This window comes from Lycorma delicatula, chromosome 3 (assembly GCF_047948215.1).
Source record: "Lycorma delicatula isolate Av1 chromosome 3, ASM4794821v1, whole genome shotgun sequence".
Lineage (NCBI taxonomy): Eukaryota > Metazoa > Arthropoda > Insecta > Hemiptera > Fulgoridae > Lycorma > Lycorma delicatula.
Window position 1 is genome coordinate 62,146,539 of NC_134457.1, and position 21,014 is coordinate 62,167,552.

Below are 21,014 nucleotides of genomic sequence, written 5' to 3' on the forward strand. Positions count from 1 at the left end.
TTCAACAATTTTTGACACGGTACCTTTTGAAATAGTGTAATGATTATTAAACATGATCAATTCAAAAAAAATAAAAATATAATTAAACAGTAAAACTTTTTTAATTTTTAAAATTTAAATTTAACTTTTACAATAAATTTTAACTACATTAGGTTAAATTTTTAATTTAATTTATTTTTATTATTTGAACTTACTAAAATTAGTAATTTTCAAAATTCAAATTTTATCCCGCTGATATTTTGGATACAGATATCATACCCATGTTTTATTTACACCATTTTTTTTATAAGCTTTTATTTAACTTGCTTTAGTTATAATCAAATCTTGCAACTGCTATATCTTTTGATCTATCGTATGAAAATCAATGAAATTTGGTACACGTATGTAACTTCGATGACAATGCAATACTACAGTGTTAGAATTTGGATATGCGCTAAATTCATGCATGTTGCTGAAAAGTTTTATTTCTCATGAACTATCGTATGAAAATCAATGAAATTTGATTCACGTATGTAACTTCGATGTGTAAAAATAAATATTTTTACTTTTAGTCTTAATAAACAAACAAACTTGAACAAACTATAATATTCAGATATAAATATTAAGAATATTTTTTTGGATGTAAAAAGTTTATTGTTAATTAAGAGTAAAAAGTAAAAAATACAAAAAAAAAGATTACAAAAATATATTTTATTACATGTAAAAAATTATTTTTTAAAAAGCTTCTATTTAATTAATATTAATATTAAAATTAATAAAAAAAGGAAACAACATAGAAAACCCCTCTAAAAAGTAAATAAGAATTAAATCAAATTGAGAATTTTAAACAAAAAAATATATATTACATATATAAAAATGCACTGAAAAGTAAAAAAATTATAAATATCTAATAAATAAATGTAATAATTATTAAATTTTAAAATTAACTCATTTAAATCACTCATTTAAATCAATAATTTCCCTGAGAAATGGATCAGTCATGGAGTTCACATTCATGGTCACCAAGATTTCCTGATCTAACACCTTTAGATTTTTTTGTCTGGGAATGGATTGAAAATATTGCATACAAAACAAAAATAAAAATATATTCTTGTGAGGAATATATTTTTATTTTTGTGAGGAATTAATTGTCCATATTATGAATGCAACAGAGCATATTAAGAACAGCCCTGATTATATAAAAAGAGCAACAAAAGCAGTACAGAAGCCAGTGTGTAGAAAATGGAGGGTTCCCTGTTTTTATTTATTATAAATTATAAAATTATTTCTAAATAAAATTTTTATATGTTTCTAACATTTCTTTGTTTTATTCTACCTATCTTACACCATTTTGTTCAAATTAAATTCTCTATAAGTCTTTTTTAAAGTTTTATGTGTTTATTACCCATTTAACAAAGTTATTGTACGTCAAACATAAGAACTAGGACTTTTTACCCTAATTTATTGATTTTCACCCCTAGATTTCTCAAACACTACTCTAGATATGGTTCTGGGACCTATTTTATTTGATATTTCAGGTCAAAAACCCTAAAAAAATCACTGATACTGCCCCTTAATAACATCCTAAAAATTTCAGTATGACCTCATTTCATCAGCGTAGCTGAAATCCTAGCAAAATTTTTCACTAGCCAAAATTGCAAATGCATTTTAGGATATGTTGATGTGAACTTTTTACATTATTTTTATGAGCAGAATAGGTCATGAAAATCCAGGAGAACTTTGTGATACATTCTATAGTGATATACATATATATATTCATATATATATATATATATATATATATATATATATATATATATATATATTACTGTATGTAATATATATATTTTTTTATTTATTAACTTATATTAAATCTTCAATAACTAGTTTTTGTGGTATCCTATATTTTCAGTTGGTATTAAATTCTGTATTATATTAAAACATTTTCTTTTAATTGTTTGTCATTTTATTCGAGATTATGTTTTATATTTTGAAATTTTTAATAGTGTGTAAGTAATATGTAAATTTTGCTGTCCAGTACTAGAATAATATGTATGTGTATATATATATATATATATATATATATATATATATATATATATATATATATATATATATATAATTGATTATATGTACTTTTTACATTATTTTTATGAATAGAATAGATTATGAAAATCCAGATATATATATATATATATATATATATATGTTTATTATATGTTTTTTAGTTTTATGATCAACTAATGATGAGGGTAACCCTTGAAAGCACTTTTTAATTACAAATAAGAAATAATGTGATAAGGTAAGAAACATTATTGAATTCTGTACTGTGGTGGATAGCTGAATTTTATTTTTATTTAATATAATAAGTACAGAGGGAGATATGGGCAACAATAAAAAAAAAAAATGATTTTACTAAATTAATATATGTCTTGAGAGAATGAATATAAGATCATGAGAGAATGGAAGAAGAGGTGCCCATCGATGATCAAAATTGGAAAAGGATATTAGAGTAAACTACCTTGCTTTCACAGATGACCTAGCACTATTAAATAATTTAGAAGAAACTACTCAACAAATCCTCCAAGAAGTAGCAGCAAAGATTGGGCTCAAAATATCAATGGAGAAAACAGAAATAATGCCAACCTTTAAACAAAAACTCCAAACCCATCAGCTGAGCAATGGAAACAAAATAAAACTTGACAAAAACTTTAAATATCTCTGTAAAATAATCACATGGAATCTCAGCAAGAAGCCATCAATCGAAAACCGAATAACTAAACATAAACAAGCCCAACAAATCACCTCACCTACCTATAAAAAGTGTCCCTTTCAATCAATGTTAAAATACGACATTATAATTCAGTAATCAAACCAGAAGCCACATAAACCTGTGAAACCCTCTTCAAACTAAACACCCAATCAGCAACCGACAAACTTAAAAAAATAGACAGAAGAATATTAAGAACAGCCATTAATTTCAAACATCATGGTAAATTGTGAATAATCCCTAATAGCATAGTCTACAAGGAAAACGAGTCAATAATAAGACACAATGCAAAAAATTAGAGTCACCTTTTTCAACCACCTCTACCTGACACAAGACTCACTAAACAGCTCGTAAACTATCAACTCAAGAACAAAATAAAGGGATCCAGGAAATATGAAGAGCTTAACTATTACTGAAGAAATGATAAAAAAACAAGAAGAAAAGAAGGTCTTAAAAGAAAATAAACTAACACAACTCCCCTTCAATAAAAGAAAACAATCAACGGATTCCCAACAGAAAAAATGAGGTTGCCAGATCAAAAAATATGAAACTGATGTGGGAATGGAAGAGAACAGCAAGCTAACTCCGTAGCTCATTCTTCGAAGACTTAATGGACATGGAATGACTTAAGTGCTCCAGGTGGGGGTGAAAAATATTTTTTTTTTAAATTTAACTTATTTTAATTAATAGTTATGATATATAATCTTTCTCTTAATTTACATTTCCCTGTTGGGGTTGTTGTTGCATCTGCATGTAGATGCAGAAAACTACAAATTTAACTGAAAAAACTGCAGATTAAAACAAAGAAAAATCAGTTTAAAAAAAAAAGTATACAAATCAGCATAGATTAAAAAAATTGATTGATGTCCCATGATTATGGAAGCAGGCTTGATTCAAAATATAGCTAAATTCAAAAATAGAGTGGCATGGCTAAAACTCAATATACTCTGCATTCTACTAGCAAAATTTATGTGTATTCTCATCAACTATACATTACTCCTGAATCTAAGTATGAATGGATACAAGCCTTTGGTTCAAGTCATACAATATATAAAAATGTTCCCAAACATGCTGAATTCTCCTTATTTTATTTACACATCTCTCCTTCCTCAAATTCTATATTACTAGCACACTTTTCTCTCAGCTTTTTTTTACAGGCAGTAAATTTTATTAGTCACAATATAAGTATATTTTATATATATCTATATATTTACATATACTGTACAATATAGTACTGGATAGCAGAATTTGCATATACATTCATAATGAATTTCAAAATTTTTAAAACAGAAAATAATTTTGACAAATTATAAATTATTAGGTTTTAATGTAGTTATAAAATTCAGCAACTGAAAGTTCATGATCCCGCATAAATTGATTGTTGGAAATTAATATGGTAAATTTAACCTATCTAATTACTCCGTTTTGGTGGTCTATATTTTGATTATATATATATATATATATATATATATATACACACACACACACACACTCCAACCTTTTATTTATATGCATTAATTTTTTGTTTATATGCATATTTAAGTAATTGCATTGTTCGAGGTTATTATTTTTATTAAACTATTTACTAATAATCATGAAGTTTCTGAAATGTCACAAAATCGTCTTCATCAAATTGTTGTGACTTGTAGCTATTTATTGAATTTTCTATGATTTCTTTGTCTTTAAAATAAGGTTGTTTCAGCTTTTTTGATAAATTTTACAAACTTTCTTTTCTATTTTCTTAAGATTTCTCTAATTTGTTATGTTTTCAATTGTCAATTAATCAAATTTTCATTAAACATAGATTAAGCAAAAGTTATATTTGTGTTTTTAGATTCTATTAATGTAAGTGGCAGATATAACAGTACACATCTCTTGGATAAAAATGAAAATTTTATGTTGCCTATTAATCAAAATGTTAAGTATGTGAGATATTTTTCAAGTAATTCTTCGAGAGGTGAATTGGATCACGTAGGTGGTGTTACAGCTGCCGTAGTAAAGGAAAATCTTAATGTCTGTGATGTTCAGTCAGATAGCGAATTTGATAAAGCTTATGTAGGTAAGTTTTCATTTATGATTAATATTGACATTAAATTTGATATAATATGTCCAATGATTATATGAAAATAAGATAGGCTCATGAGAGAGCAGATTGCTGGATGTGGTATAAATACTTTGTTAGAAGTTTTGTTTGACTGACATTTTAAATCAAATACAGAGATTTCAGTTAGCTGATTAAGTTTTTGTATTCAATTTATAGCTAGTGGGTCTGATGATCAATAATTTTAAAGTTAAATGTTTTCATTAAGAGAATATCATTTAATGGTCATATATAGTTTGCACTAATCAATTATTTTTGTTATGCTTGCAGTCCAGTGCTTGATTGAAATTCCTCCTTCCATTTGCTTCATTAGCAATCCTCTTAAATTTTCACAATAATTCAGAGAAGTGCAATCATTATAATAAAAAAAAATCAGAAACCTCTAATTACAAATTGTTTAATAAATAAATTTTAATTTAATAACATAAAGTATTGATCCAAATAGAATCTATAAAAAGAAAAATAAATTTAATTCAAACCTCTATATATATATATATATATATATATATATATATATATATATATATATATATATAATGTATTAGTCCTTAATTAAACTTTAAGGACATTAAGAAACTATGTTGAAATTGCATAAAAAAATGTATGTAAAAGTTACTATAAAGGTTTCAAAAGTATTGAATCTACTGCAGAAAATTTATAAAAATAGATTCCAGTAATATTAAAGAAAAAAACCAACAGAGTATTTTAAAGTTTAATTTTAGTAATATCTATAACAAAGTTGGGATGTCAATTTTTATAATTTTTAATAAATCATGAGCTCTGGTCTCTGAATATTTTGACAGTTAATTTTGATAAATTTAGACATAACTAAATAAATAAAAGTAACTGTAAAAATAAATAATAGTAACAAAACATAACTATTGAGTTTTGCATATTCAATTAAAACTCATTCTGAAATTAACAATTCTAAAAAATTAATGTGGTTGGCGAGTTGAAAAAAATTGCTGTCTAATAATACATCCACAAAATTAAAAGGGCACATAGAAAAAACTAAAAAGAAACTACAAAAGAATAAGTACAAATTAAATAAAGGTTTTAAAGATTAGAAGTTTTCAGCAACATTGCCACAAATTTTACATGAATATTTTGTAAAGAAACAAAACAAATCGATTATTGTGCCAGCAGAAATGTGTAAATTATTTAAAACTGTATATTATGTAAACAGATTAATATTATCTTTCTTGAACACAAATATATACATATAAATATACAAGGGTGAATTAACTTTAAACAGTAATTTTGTTATTCTACGCAGCAGGCAGTTCTGAGCTAGATTGCGGTTAATGTTCAGTATATTAGAGAGGGAGAATGAGCTTGGTTAGCTCCTCTGCTCTGTTGTGTCATCAGTACAGCCTTGAGTGAGCAAGAGGTTTCGTCGTATGTTGCACAACATATAATTCTAAAGTTTCTAACTTTAGGTGTTTTAACTGAATGCATTAAACCTGTGAAGTTTTAACTTGTTCAAAGGAACAGTTTGGGAACGCTACACCATCCCAGAACCAAATGTATACATGGGGCAGAGAATTCAAGGGCGGGCGAGAAAGTGTAGAAAACTAAAGTCATGATTGATGCCTTATTTGAGCATGATCGGTGCTCAAATAAGGCTAAGTCTTGCAGCTGACAACAATCTATGCTGTTTGAGAGCATATTGAAGGTTATTGTCGGTTCACTATTGAAGAAATCACATAAGAAGTGGTTATCAGTTATGGGAGTGCCCAATCCATTATCAGATCATATTTGCATCAGAGAAATTAGTGCTTGATGGGTTCCAAGGTTGTTGAATGAAAATCAAAAACAGGTCAGGTTGGAGATTTGTGAGAGACTTCTGAATCAATTTTGGCGAGAAAGGGATGATTCTTTGAATTGCAACGTCACCTGTGATGAGACATGGGTCCATCATTGCATTCTGGAGTCAAAAATGGCGAGCAAGGAATGGGAGTGGAAGGATGAGGGCTGCCCAGTGAAGGCCAAAACCCTTCTGTCAGCCAGAAATGTTCCTACAATGATTTTTTTTTAACTCAAGGGGAGTTTTACTCATTGATTTTCTCCACAATCAACAAGTGTTGAATGCAGTAGTATATTATTGCCAGCTGCTACGATCAACAAAAGCCACCTACAAAACAAAAGACGGGGTATGCTCATCTGAGATGTTATCCTTCTTCATGACAGTGTCAGACCACATGCCATGATTTTGACAAGGGATAAATTGGGAAAATACACTGGGAAACCCTTGACCACCCTCCCTACAGTCTAAATTTGTCTCCCTGTGACTATTTTTTGTTTACACCCTTGAAAGAATCGCTTGGAGGGGAACGATTTGAAAACAATGAAGACGTCAGAGTGTGTGCGCAGTTGGTTGACAACTCATCCTGAAACTTTTATGAACAAGGAATCAAGCTTCCAAATCATTGGCAAAAGTGTATAGATTATGCAGGAGACTGAGACTATAGATTGTGTATATTATTAATTAATAAATTTATTAAAAAAAATTACTGTTTTTATTTGATTCACCATCATACATATTATTTTACTGAAATTAATCTTATTAAAATTCATATTATTCCTCTGTAATGTTAAATTATATTTAAATTCTATTAAATAACCACCTATTCCTAATTCAGTTAGTTTATAGAGTCCAGTTAAACAAACTGTGTATACAAGAGTGTTCATGCAGCTGATTCACAAGCATCTCTTGTAAATCCAGATTCTTATAAAAAAATTACTTGATGTTAATATTCAGTTACCGCACGCTATTATATTTTACAAAAATTATGCATGTATTTTAAATTTAAATAAAAATATACATAAATATTTATTATACATTTATAAAGATAAAAATAATAAAAAAAAAAAAAAATTATTGTGTTTATTATTTAATAAAAATTGTATTTATTTTTTTGTTTATTTATATCTATTATTATATAAATATAAAATAAATATTTCTTATCTTGTTCTGCACATCTGATAAACCATGAGTATTTCATTACATTAAAATTGTTTATTGTTAAGTACTCGTACTTTCCTTGATTTTTACTTTCCCATCTAGACAGCGCTGTAACAGAGCTATACCTGTAGGAGGGAAGTATTGTAATTGGTCAATTATTGGCATATGCAGTATTCACCAAATCTTGACTTTTTGACACCAAAGGAACCAAAAAACCGGATGGAACCTCTAAATCACCTTATATCTCCAGAACTACTGGACTGATTTTGACCAAACTTGGTCAGATTACTTCTATATATGGGGCATTGATGCCATTAAATTTTCAACTGAAAAGGTCAGTGGGTGAGGCTGTAGAGCAAGGTCACCCTCAGTATCTTGAGATTTCACTTAATTAAGGTTATATTTTTCTTAGGCACATTTATTAACAATTAAAAAATAACAATATGTGCAAAAAATAAGTATCTATCCCCTGTCACCACAAGAAGCACTATGTTGCAATTCACCAACTTTGAATTTCCCTTTTTCTTCATTCTTTTGGACTGGGAAATTAGAAATTCCACAGGGTTGCCAACCAAATTATTTTTTACACTTTAAGTATTAATTATTTATTTTATTTGGTTAATATTTCAAAGGTTGGTAGCACTGATGTACAGCTGTTGTAGTCATCTGCTATGTTTTGATGACACAGGTGAGCAGTAGAAATAAATAAATAAATAAATAATATTTAAAGTGTAAAAAAGTAACTCAGTCTGGGTGGGTCTTGAACTCGATCGCCTGGTTAACTCGGTACCTGGTGTGTTAAGCCTTGTTGCTATGTCAGTCTGCTGATTGTACAAGTGAAATTTGTTCTATGTAAGTTGTGAAATTACTTTAGTTAGTGCTGACTGTCGATTTTAGTACTGCCACATCCGCAAAATTAAAAACACTATGCATGTACGCTTTAGTTATAATTGTTGAATAAATTAGTAAAAAAATATTATCCTACCCTACTAAAGGGCATTTGTATGTATGTCTGTTTATCTGTATGTGTGTGTGTCCATCCCCCTTAGCTTAGCACATAAAATAACAGTAGTCTGAGTGATGTCTACCTGTACAGCAATAAGTAATAATGTGCACAGATAACAGGTGAATGTTCCGTTACTAGCAGAAAATCCCGATTTGTTAGTACATGTCTCATCGTAGTCAGATGTATACTTATTATGTTATTATACATTTATTATTTGTACTTGTAATATATATTATTTATTTAATCGATATATATAAAGTATATATATAAATAATATATTATTTTATTTATGTGATTGTTTTTCTTTATAAAATAATGAACTATAGCCAAAAAGTAATTACTCAAATTAACCGTGATACAACTGGAAAACTTTCTTCTGACCATCCTTCATCATCCTTTTCTGATTTCATGTAATTTTCATATTCATTTTTCATTTTAATCTAAAAAAAGGAACTGCTAACACTTTTTTTTAATTATTAATACTGTTGTTTTAAATCACCTTATAAATTTATGTTTTCTATTATTATTTAATATTGAATTTTTATTCATTTTTAATATACTTTTATAGTTCTATTTAGAGCCCTTTACAGAGTGAATTATGCATTACAGAGTAATTCAGCTCAGACTGAATTATGTGTAGTTTTTCTTTTCAGGGAATTCTTATTATAATAACATCTTTCCTTTAAGAAGTAATATGGTTTTTTTTTAGTTACAAAACTTTTTTTTTTTTACTAAGTGTGTGATCGCCAGCCTCCATGGCGTGAGTGGTAGCGTATCGACCTTTCATCCACAGGTCCCGAATTCAAATCCCAGTCAGACTTGGCATTTTCACACGCTACAAAAATTGTCATTCTCTGAAGCAATACCTAACAGTGATCCTGGAGGTAAAAAAAGTGTATGAAATCAGAAATACTAATTATTATCTCCAAAATTAATCAGAGGAAACAGTATCTTGAAAAATGGCCAATAACCAAAAGTTGATAATACAAATTGCCCACACTTGGCAATAAGAACCAGTAAAGTGTATTTTAGTTCTATGAAGAGGTAATCAATTTTGGATACTTAATAATCCCATTTTGAGATGCCACACACCAAGGCAACCTGCTCGGAGGACCTAGCTGCAGAGGGTGTGCCGTAGGCACGCCGGGAGAAGCTAGTATTTAAATTAAATGATAAATATTTTAAATTAAGTAGTGTGTGTAAGTCATGTATCAGAAACAACCCACAGTTGTAGGACTTTCCCAGATGCGGCTTTAGCTGCTTGATGGGAAAGTCATACAATTGTGTTGTAAGCTTTTTTGAATAGTTATGAGATTCTCAATTGTCCACTAACAGTAAAAGTTCATTAATATTTTAGATTAAATTTGTATGATAAATAATAAATTCAATTCAGTTTTTGTCATCTGATTGCAAGAGATCTGTAATGCTGTCAGTATTAAGATACAATGAGAAGCTCAATTTTGTTATCTATTATATTATCTAGTTCCCAATAGTTTGGTTCAATGGTATCCATTACATGTTTTATACAATTTTTCCATCCCTGCTGGCCTGTTTTATTGCTTTTAAGCATAAATTTTTAACATTTTAAAAGTTGTATTTTCTGACGCTACTTATCTTTTGATTTTTCCCCAAATTAACTCAATTGGGTTGCGTTTACAGTGATAAGGAGGTAATTGAAGCACGGTTTTACCACTGGATCTTGTTAATTCATCAATTTTATACATATTAAAATTACTTTTAATATGCAAAACCCTTTGCATTAATTGGACCTTAAGTTCATCCTCTTCAAAAATCACTCCTGTTTTCATATTCCTTTTCCAAGTCTTGGTGGGATTTTTTCCCTTTTTACATGGATGATGTAAAAAGGTTTGATTATTATACAATAAATTATGATTTAAAAGTAACAGAAAATAGCTCATATATGTTGAGAGTTTTAGAATTTATAAGGAGTCATAGAATTATATAATAAGCTACCAAATAATCTAAAACAATGACCAGGTAGCTCTGTTGTGCTCAATAAGTTACAAAAGAACTCTTAATAAATATTTCAACTTAATTAAGGAATTTACTAATTAGTTTATAATACTCAGTTTTATAATCTATCGTAATACTCAATTCTACCATCAATTATTAAATTTTTGTTTATTGCTAATTTTAGTATTGATAATTGTGTTTAGAGAATCTCATATAATATCTAATTTATGAATTATAGATGATGAAAAATATGAGATTTTTTTTGTTTATCTTACTCTGTACTACATAGTAGATATATCTGTAGTGTAGTTGTGTTTTTGATTATTAGTGTTATTCTTAGTATATTATACTGTATATTCTATTACTCTTGCAGATCCTTACTAGACATCAGTAACATTATTGTACAGAGTGTCCCATTTGAAATGCCCTTAAAACTGTTCTCATAATTGAGTGAGCATGTGTGGAGCATGCTGGCTATATGTGACCTGATGTAATGACCTCCAGTAGGTCTGTAACTAAATTAGTTACTGGGTATTTGTAGAAAACTAAGTTTGTTTAGTTTACCAAATTTTTTTAATATATAGATTAATTAAAGATGAAAAATGGGATTATGATCGGATACCACTAATTTTTTACTTCCCTGTACGAAGTAAAGGAAGATGTGATCGTGAAAAATTTCGGTTTTCAGATTTCAACGAATATATGTATTTTGACCATCCCTGAATCCATTTTGACTAGTTTCGGTGTGACGTCTGTATGTACGTATGTATCGGATAACTCAAAAACGATTATCAGTAGTATGTTGACATTTTGGATTTAGTACTGTTGTAACATCCGGTTGTGCACCTCCCCTTTTAATTGCAATTGACTGAACCAAAAGTTTCCAAAAAAGCCCAAAATCCAAAAAGTTTGGATATTGATTTTTTTTTAACTGCAGTAATAAGCTTTCATTGAGAGCTTTTCAACGATACATCATGAGTGGTACTTATTTTCATTAGTTCCAGAGTTATAGCCAAATAAAATTTTGATTAATGAAGTATTTGGATCTTATAAGGGAAGGCACATCGATTTGAATCAGACTTCATCTCCTTTTCTTTTTTAATTTAGATATATTTATTTATTAATAACTTATTAATTAATAACCTATTTATTAACTTGTGATTGTAAAAAAAAATTACAATAAATAATTATTCAATAATATTAATAATAATAAAAAATATGAAAAAAGAGAAGTTGTTAGTGAAATAAAATGTTATGTACTTATAAAAATGTGCATTTGTAATTTAATAGGCATTATTTCATCTGTGTGTATGTAATAGATTTGGTGAAACATCTGATTGTTTAATATTAATTGAAAACTATAATTTAGAATCATATTATTTTTGGATTTTCTAGTTTAATTTTATTTAATTATTCTGGAATTTCTGTTTAATCTTAATTAAAGTTAACTACAGTATGACTGAAAAATAAATCTCACAAGAACATCATGTACACTGAGGCTTACATGCCCAATCTTAGATAAATTGCAAAAAAATTTTTATCTTTATCTTTTTATTCCTTACTTGTACTTAACATTTTCTTGCTCTTTATATTTATCATCTTCTCTAATCTTTTTATTCTTTCTTTGTTTGCAACATTTTCTTTATTTTTTCCTTTTTTAAATTTGCTTTTTTAATTTAAATATATTGATTTATTAATTATTGTTAACCTCTGATTGTAAAAAAAATGTACCATAAATAATAACACTGATAGACAAAAGAAAGTTTTTTTAATGTTTCTCGAAGTGTGATACCATTTCTTGAATGCTTTTTTGCATACATTATGGATCTGGAAATACAATTTTTCTATTACCCCTAGTTTTAAATAAATTACACTTTAATAAAAACTAAGGGAAAATATGGTTAAAATCTCTAAAATTTATAATTTTGTCCTTTGTTAGAATGATTTCGCTGATGCTTTTCTTTTATAAATAGCCTCTGGCACATCCCAAATTAATGTCTAACAGTAATCGGCTAGCATGTTAGTATTCAATTTCCCTTTTTAGTGGCTTTCCATCACTGAAATGTCTTTGTGGAAACATTCACCGTGTTTGTCACTTATGTCTCCAAAGTGTCTGGGAAAAAATCCAGATGTGAGTGGAGGAAATGTATTTTCAAAGACATATTACATCCCATAGCTCTGTATGAAGTAAGAAGTTGATTAACAGTATTGTGGTAATTGTCAAATTTTTGTTTGCCAAGAAACTTTTTGCAAACATCTTTAAATGAAGCCTAAGCTGCACTTTATACATTATTTAACATTGAGTTAAATATATCATCTTTGACCAACTCTCTTATTTGTGGACCAACAAATATTCCTTCTTTAATTTTTCCTTCACTTACATCGGAAATTTCTGCCAGATATACAAAAATTCAGGACTATCCTGCTTTTTCTTCATTGCTTGTACAAAATTTTTCATTAGCCCTAGCTTGTTATGGAGAGAAGGTAAAAATATTTTTTTGGGTTCAACTAGGGCTCATGAATGATGTTTTTCCCATTTGCAGTTAGTTATCTTGTTTCTTCCGCTCTTTGGTAACATAATGTCTATCCCTAGCTCGGCTGTCCCATTCGCAAAGAAAACACAAGACTGTCTTTCATCACACTGTATTTCTCTTTCAAATTAATACCATAAGTGATTGGTATTGAAGAATATTTATTAACATTGTGTAGTAAAACCACTTTTAAACTATACTTGGACAAATCTATGAAAAGGTGCCAGTCATCAGGTTTATGAACTTGTCCTAAATATGCTCATCAATATTTGTGCAATAAACCAAATTATTTTCATCAGTAATGTACTGAGAAAGTTCTTTTTGTCAGCTTTGAAAGCCAGAAATGTTTGTGTTTTTTTTAAAGTAAATTCCAACCTTGCAGTCTTGATCCTAAAAGTTCAGCTTGATTTTTTGATAAATTTAAATCCCTAACCAAGTCATTTAATTCACCTTGTGATATAAGATGTGGCTTATTGTATTGGAAGATAATTCAAAATCATTGTTGTCTTCTTCAATGTTGCCTGCGTCTTCATTGCTGCTTTCAAAACATACATTTACTGCTCAGGAACAGGAATAATTTCACTATGAGGTACAGGCCTGATTGCAGATTGCAGTGAAGGATATTTTACAGTATGTAAACAAATGTAACAGTCAGTTACATGATCCTTTGACTCATTCTTCAGTATTGGATATGATGTCATAATATGTGACTATGAAATAATTTAATTCTTTGTCTATTTTTGTTTATTTATAGCTTAAAAATTATGTTACCAAAGTTAAACAATAAAAATGAGCTAACACAATACAATATAGAAGCTTAGAATGCTAACTGTATGTTGAAAAATGAAAAAATCCTTTAATTAAAATTTAACAATTTTTCAAAAATGGTGGATAACAGAAAGATTCTGAGTTCATATTCGTTTTCAGCATCAAAAAACAGATTAAAATCATGTATCACATTTTAGGAAACAAAAATTATGTTTATCAGTGTAATTCAATAACAGTAAAAAAAAGAAAAAATCAGAAGTTATTAGTGAAATAGCATTTTATGTAATTTTAAAAATGTGTATATGCAATTTAATAGGCGTACAGGGAAGTTATATGGAGTCCACATCAGATTTTTTAAGTATCAGTTTTAATGATACATGAAAATTTACAAAAGTTGTGTTAATAAAATAAAATCAAAGGAAAGAAATGTTTGTTTCTGCTATGTTAACATTCTTCAGTAACATATTCTATGTCTAACAGAATTTTCACCTTTTTTAATGTTGACCAAATAGCAATTTCAATTAATAATAAATGGTATAAAAAATCTATATTATTTATTATCATTTTCAAGTTATGAAAATATAACTTGGTAGTGATATGCATAAAAACATTAATGGTTTTGTTTTTATTTTGCTCAGTGTATGTAGCAATAATGTAATATGAGATAAAATATCAATATTTATTAGAAGAAAGTACAAAAAGTCATCTTCCTATAATTCTCTTTCATGAATCTTCTTTACATATAGGAATATGCTTCCAAAGAACTACATGCAGCCAAATGACTAAAGCATTGACACTTTAAGCAGCAGATTAGTATAGATATGTAGATTTGTATATAAAAAAAAATGAATACCAGCAGAATCTTCTCAATTACTGAAGTTAAAAGATGAGAACTCCACTTCTCTCAAATGTTGAAGGCAGCTGCTCCTTGGGTAGAAAGTTCTTTAAATATTTCTTGTTTAATACAGTTATGAGATACAACATACAATACAATATTCCTTTGGAAAAATTTAATAGTCTTTAATTCCATTATTAAATCCAAGCTCCTAACTTTTTCTTGATTGTTATTGGCAGTTTCTATGAAAAATTGTGCACTTATCTTTTTTTTGACAGTGCTAGTACACAGAGCAATTGATTTTTTGCTGTTATAAATAGACTGATTTCTTGAAACTCATATTACAGAGCTTTATTAAAAGGTATTTAGGAGTTGGACTTTTCTGAGTGTTTCACAGAAACATATATTTTGATACATTTTTTCTTATTCATCACTGATGTTATCAAAGGGGAGTTAGAATTAGAGTGGGAAATTTTGAGATCTGCCATCAGGGTTCTGAGATTTGCCCTCAGGGTTAGTGAAATTGGATGAAAAAGAGGGATTGTACATCCGTCACAATCTCATCTCATTAGCTCCCCAACTACCTTGAAGCCACACATTCTGGGATGCCTTTTCAGACCTAGGGCTATTAAAGAAACATACATGCAATCTGCCTCCAGGTTAAAAAGATGGCTTGTACTTTTCTTTGCCTACATATTCATTCCCAAAAAAGGTGGATATTCAGTCATAAATGAGAAATTGACAGCAGTAGTAAGTCAATTCTCTTGTTAAGCTGAAGCAGGGACCAATGTCATAATCTGGATTCCAGATTATTCCCTCAAATGCATCGCACATTGTAAGCATATAAGAATGTACTTTGAAAGATAGAATTGGATAATGATTTCATGCCTCCATTAACTACGGTACCTCTAGAATAGAGCATTAGACTCTGTTAGATAGTATAGTGGGTTGTGTGTAAGAACAAAGTTGTTCTTACACTAGTGGTTGATGTGGACTACAGATAGAAATTTTGATTATTATCATAGCAGAACCGTTATTTTAATCATTGCTGGAGAAAATAAGTAAATAAATTATTAATATTGATGTTGATACTTTAAATTTTTTTTTTTATAGTTAATTGATAAAGCTCATTATATAAAACTGTAGAGATAAATAAAAACCTGTTTTATTAAACATATTCTAGTTCTGTTCTATTACTAAACAAGTTACTATGTATTTCTTCAATTGATAAGAAAGTGGGCTTGGATTAGTGAATGTATTAGTTTTATCAATTTTATTTGATATTTTTGTTCTATCTAAAGTCAAGCTGGTGAAACCTTTTGCTCAGTTTTATGTTGAGGTTAATCATAGTGAATGAAAGTTTATAATTAGATTCAGTAATGGATAGCTTTAGCCTTATTGGTCAGTATTGCCATTATTTATGTAAATTTTTAGGTAATCTGTATTATTCACATATATAATGTGTAATAGTTATAATCATCTATAATGTGTCTATAAATGTATTAAGGTGCTTTTATTTTGGGTGAGATTGTATATTGTCAGACTATGTTATTTACAGATTGGTAACTTGAAAACCTCTAAATATGAGTCTATTGACTTTCTTTTGTAATATTTTTTCATAATTTAAAAAAATAATTTTTTAGTAAATAATAAAAATAAAAACAATCTTTTAGTAAGTAATAAAAGAAGTAAAACAGTATTTTTTCAATTAAGAACAAATTTTGATCTTCAGCTCATGTTCTGGATGATTAACAATGTTATTAATGTAGTAGTAATATTTTTATTAAAAATCCCTTTTAACTGATTGCTTCTTTTACTTTTCTGATTACTTCTTTGAACTTTTGCTTCTTTTTTGATATATTTATAAAAATATATTGAGAGGTATCTTTCTTGGTAGTCTGTTAGTTTGGAATTTTTAACAGTACGAAAAATTATGTGTTAATTTACATCAATCTTCATTCCTGTGATTTATATATTAAATAATGTTATAAATTCATAAAAAGTTACGTACATATTTATCCTGCAGTGTGCACTCAGGCAACTGTATACAGCTTTATGTATAAATACTAAATAACATCATAAACAATTATAGTAACTTCTAACTGTTAATGACCAAGATAAATACTTGATTACTACATACAAAGTGAATTTATCAAAATACAAATTTCTAGTTCATTATATAGTTGTTGTGTGTTAGCATTATGTTCTACCAATTTACAAAACAAAACTATTCTTTGGGTAATTTATTTATTCTGAACCAGTACTCTATTTTTTTATCATTTCTTGATATCAAAGTTTTAGAAATATTTGGAAGTTTATTGAAATATATAATAGTATATGATATATAACATATTTTACACATGTTTTTTTTTTCTTTTTGAGTAGAGACTTTAGATAACTTTTAAGATTTACATCTTGTAATTGAAACATTTGTTGATATAAATTACGCAAATGACTATAATGAAGATATAAAGGCTTGAGTGCAGATTTTTGTTTAAGATTCAAAGGAATAATCCCTATTGGCAGTATTCATTTCAGTTTGTTATTATGGTTTAGTTCATAACAATTAATTTACTTAACTTAAATATGAAATACATGTATAACTGTGGAGTGTATTAAATAATTTGTAATTAATGTTGTTTTATCAGTAAAATAGGATTTTTTTTATCAGTTATTTGTTTTTATACAATTTTGTTGTTAACTTGCTGTATATACAGTTTTTTTTTTTTTTTTAATCTGTTTTCACTTCAAAAGAATATTGTTTTGCATTGAGAAGCAGCTTAATAAAATTCTAAACTTGTCATCAAACAAGAACAAGTTTTCAAGTGCAAAATGGGCTGAAAAATCACTAATTGGCACCAAAATGATTCATATTAACTGATATTTAGTAAGTTAAAAATTTTACTTTATCATGTGTTATACGAATATGTAAATTTTCTAAAAAAAAATTCATTTATTCTTAAACATTATCCAGCTTTATCAAACCCACAACGGAACATTTTTTATGTAATGTAACATAATATATCTGCGTATGAGAAAGGGCCTTAATATATTTTGTTCCATCTTGAAATAAATTACTGACCCATTTAAAGGATCTTCCCTCCAGTTTATTCAAAATAAAAAATATTCCATTACAGAAACTTTATTACTCATTTGATAAATTTTAAATATCATTTAAATAAAAAAAAAAGATGAATTACCTGCATCTTTTAAAACAGGTACAAATAATATTGGTAAAAGCTCATATAATTTTCATTAATGTTGTCTGAATTATTTATTTTATAGATATCTTATTTATTTAATATCTTTACACAAATTTAGTTTACTATTATTTCATTTATTTATTATTCTTAATTATTTATTAAGTGCTATAACCATTTCCATTTTTTACTTTATAATTGTGTATTTTCTGATACTGCTGTAATCAAGGTTTTATCATGACTTCCTTAATTCATTCAGGCAAACACTGAGGCGGCAGTTCCTGTTTTTTTATTCACGAATAAACATATCTACCCATTCTTTATTATGTAACATTCAAAATATTGTTTCCAACCCGCCATTCTAATAGCTCTATCCTTTGATAGATTAATTGAGGTTGATTAATTAAATCTTGGTTGATTATGACTGTTTTTTAGGTTCAGGTAAAAGTATAATTTGTGTTAATTATCCAGAATATTACTAGTATACTTTTTTCTTTGTAGTTCAGTTAATGATGCAGTCTTGTGACTGATCAACAAGATTGGATGATAACAAAAGCCGACTAACAGTTTAATTGAGCTCAAGGAAGTTTTTAGGCCGCATAATCTCAAATGAATATTTTCATCTTATTTTGATTAAAATTAAAATATGTTATTTACATTTAAAATAAATTTTTGTCGATTGGCTTGGTGTTTATTGCTGTGTAGATTATTAATACATTGCATTGATTTTTTTTTCAGATATATTAAGATTACCAGCATTTAAAGCACCAAAGAATTATATTGGTAATTTATACACGAGAATTAGTGTAGCATCACAATCTAATGCACCACTGAAAGATCACAAGGTGCAAATGACTAATAGCAAACATTGGGCATATACACTAAATGTATATTGGCCAGAAAATCAAACTTTTATTGGTATCGGTAATAATAAAAAAGAAGCATCAAGAAGAGCAGCAGTGAAGTGTATTTATTGGTTATTAGTCAGTATCATCTGATTTTTTCATACAATAAAATTTTTAAATAACTTTTTATTTCAATAATTACATTTTTACAGATAAAAAATATTGTAAGTTTAATATTTCTTATTATTGTTATCTAAAACATCAGATATGTTGGATGGTATTTATTATGTTACAATTAATTTATCACATTTTATGTTTTTTGTTAGTTCTGTTAAGTGACTTTGTAGGGATCTCTGCTTTTTTAAAACAGATAAAAAATTAAAAACACTAAAACTACAGAGTTATGTTTTACTATATAAGCAATTGAAATAAAATGAATTACTTTGCTACTATTTCAGCCTATTGGCAGATTATAAACTATTTTGTTTGGTATCATATTTTGTTATATTTCAAAATAGAAATTATGTGTTTTTTAATTATTTTAATTAAACGCATTATTTCATGTTTTTTTACATCTGTATATTTCATGTTTCATATTTGTGTGTTCATTAATTTCAAAATATTTTAAACTTAAAAACAATCTGTTAATAAAGTGTATTTGGCAATTTTCATTAATTCTGAAGTCTTTAATAAGTATTTTATAATACTTCCTAACTACTTTTATTTGCAGTAGAATTCAAAATATTAAAAATATATTTGAGCTATCATTTTTATATTTTTATATTATTGAAACAAATAAAGCAAAATGTTAAGATAAAATTAAAATTAAATGAAACAAGATAAAACATTAACAAATCCATGTTGTTGGTGTGAATTTACATGAATTAAAAAAAAAAATTGGATTTATTTATTGCTAAACAAAGCAAAGTATTGTTACTACAAAGTGACTTTATTTGCTGATCAAATCAAGAATTTCCATCAAATTATTGTATGAAAGCATCTTTTTGGTAAATGTACTTATCTGCTGGAGATTGTTCCAAGAAAGAGATTAAATAAAATGATTTAAATAAATCTTATTCAACTTGTTATAAAATTAACAAACAACTTAGCTAACTCAGAATAACAAAAGAGAATTAATTAAAAAATGTAATTTTGCTAAACCAGTGAATTAAGTAGTTACTTTTCAGAAGACTGTAATTCTTCAAAACAGTGTTAATATATAACTAAAAATTTAATAAAATTGAAATATAATTTTAATTTTTTTTTTTTTTAGAAAAATCCATTCTAAATGAGAGATTTTGTGAATGTATTTAACAGAGCTAACAAAAAATGCAGTTCGTGAAAACAGTTAATTTAAAACAAATTCTTCAAAACTTTTTTCCTTTGTGACCCATATGTATTAAAAAATAAGAAAATCATTAATTTTAGTTTCAAAACAATATTATTTTGTTAGTCAGTAAAAAATTGTCACAGTAAAAGTACATGACATGAACGATGTTGACATTCATTGTGTTATACTGAAAGTATAGGATAGATTGGCCTGTCTGTACATTTATGTTTCATAAAAATCTAACTGGTTAAGTTTTCTTATTCTGTTTCTTGTGAATGTAGAAAACTCATCTTATATAAATGTTAAACATGTATTATTCATAATTTTAAGGTAAAGAGAGATGAACTGATACATTCTACTTGGACTTATATATATAAATATATATATATTAGCTCCCAAAGGGTTAAATGTAATTCATCAGGGTGAAACAGTCATTAGTAAAAGTCCTGTGTGCTCCAATGTAATCGCTAGATGATGACCAATGAAATAGTTTTGTGAAACTATTTCATTACATTGTGATAAAAATTCAAACTGTTATACAGAATTAGCAGTGTGTAGGTGATGACGTGACTGAAATAGGCAAACTTTAAAAAAAAAATTTTAAGTAATAAATGTGTAAATTTTATTGTTTTTTAAAAATAAATTTTTTTATTCTGAAATCAGAATGAAATCTTCTGCATTATGCAAACCCTTTTCTTTTTTCTTAGATG

General features: G+C 27.3%; 1 protein-coding gene across 3 annotated transcripts in view; it reads left to right on the forward strand.

The window, feature by feature from the left end:
- Nucleotides 1-21,014, forward strand: part of LOC142321639 (ATP-dependent RNA helicase DHX30-like) — a 119,367-nt gene that overhangs the window by 28,143 nt on the left and 70,210 nt on the right. For 2 of the 3 annotated variants that reach the window (XM_075359897.1, XM_075359896.1), the window contains exons 4-5: nucleotides 4,584-4,808; nucleotides 18,868-19,112. In XM_075359897.1, coding sequence (XP_075216012.1) covers nucleotides 4,584-4,808; nucleotides 18,868-19,112 — 470 coding nt within the window. Of the gene's footprint in view, nucleotides 1-4,583; nucleotides 4,809-18,867; nucleotides 19,113-21,014 lie in introns of those variants that run through there. The other variant, XM_075359898.1, reaches the window with a different exon arrangement.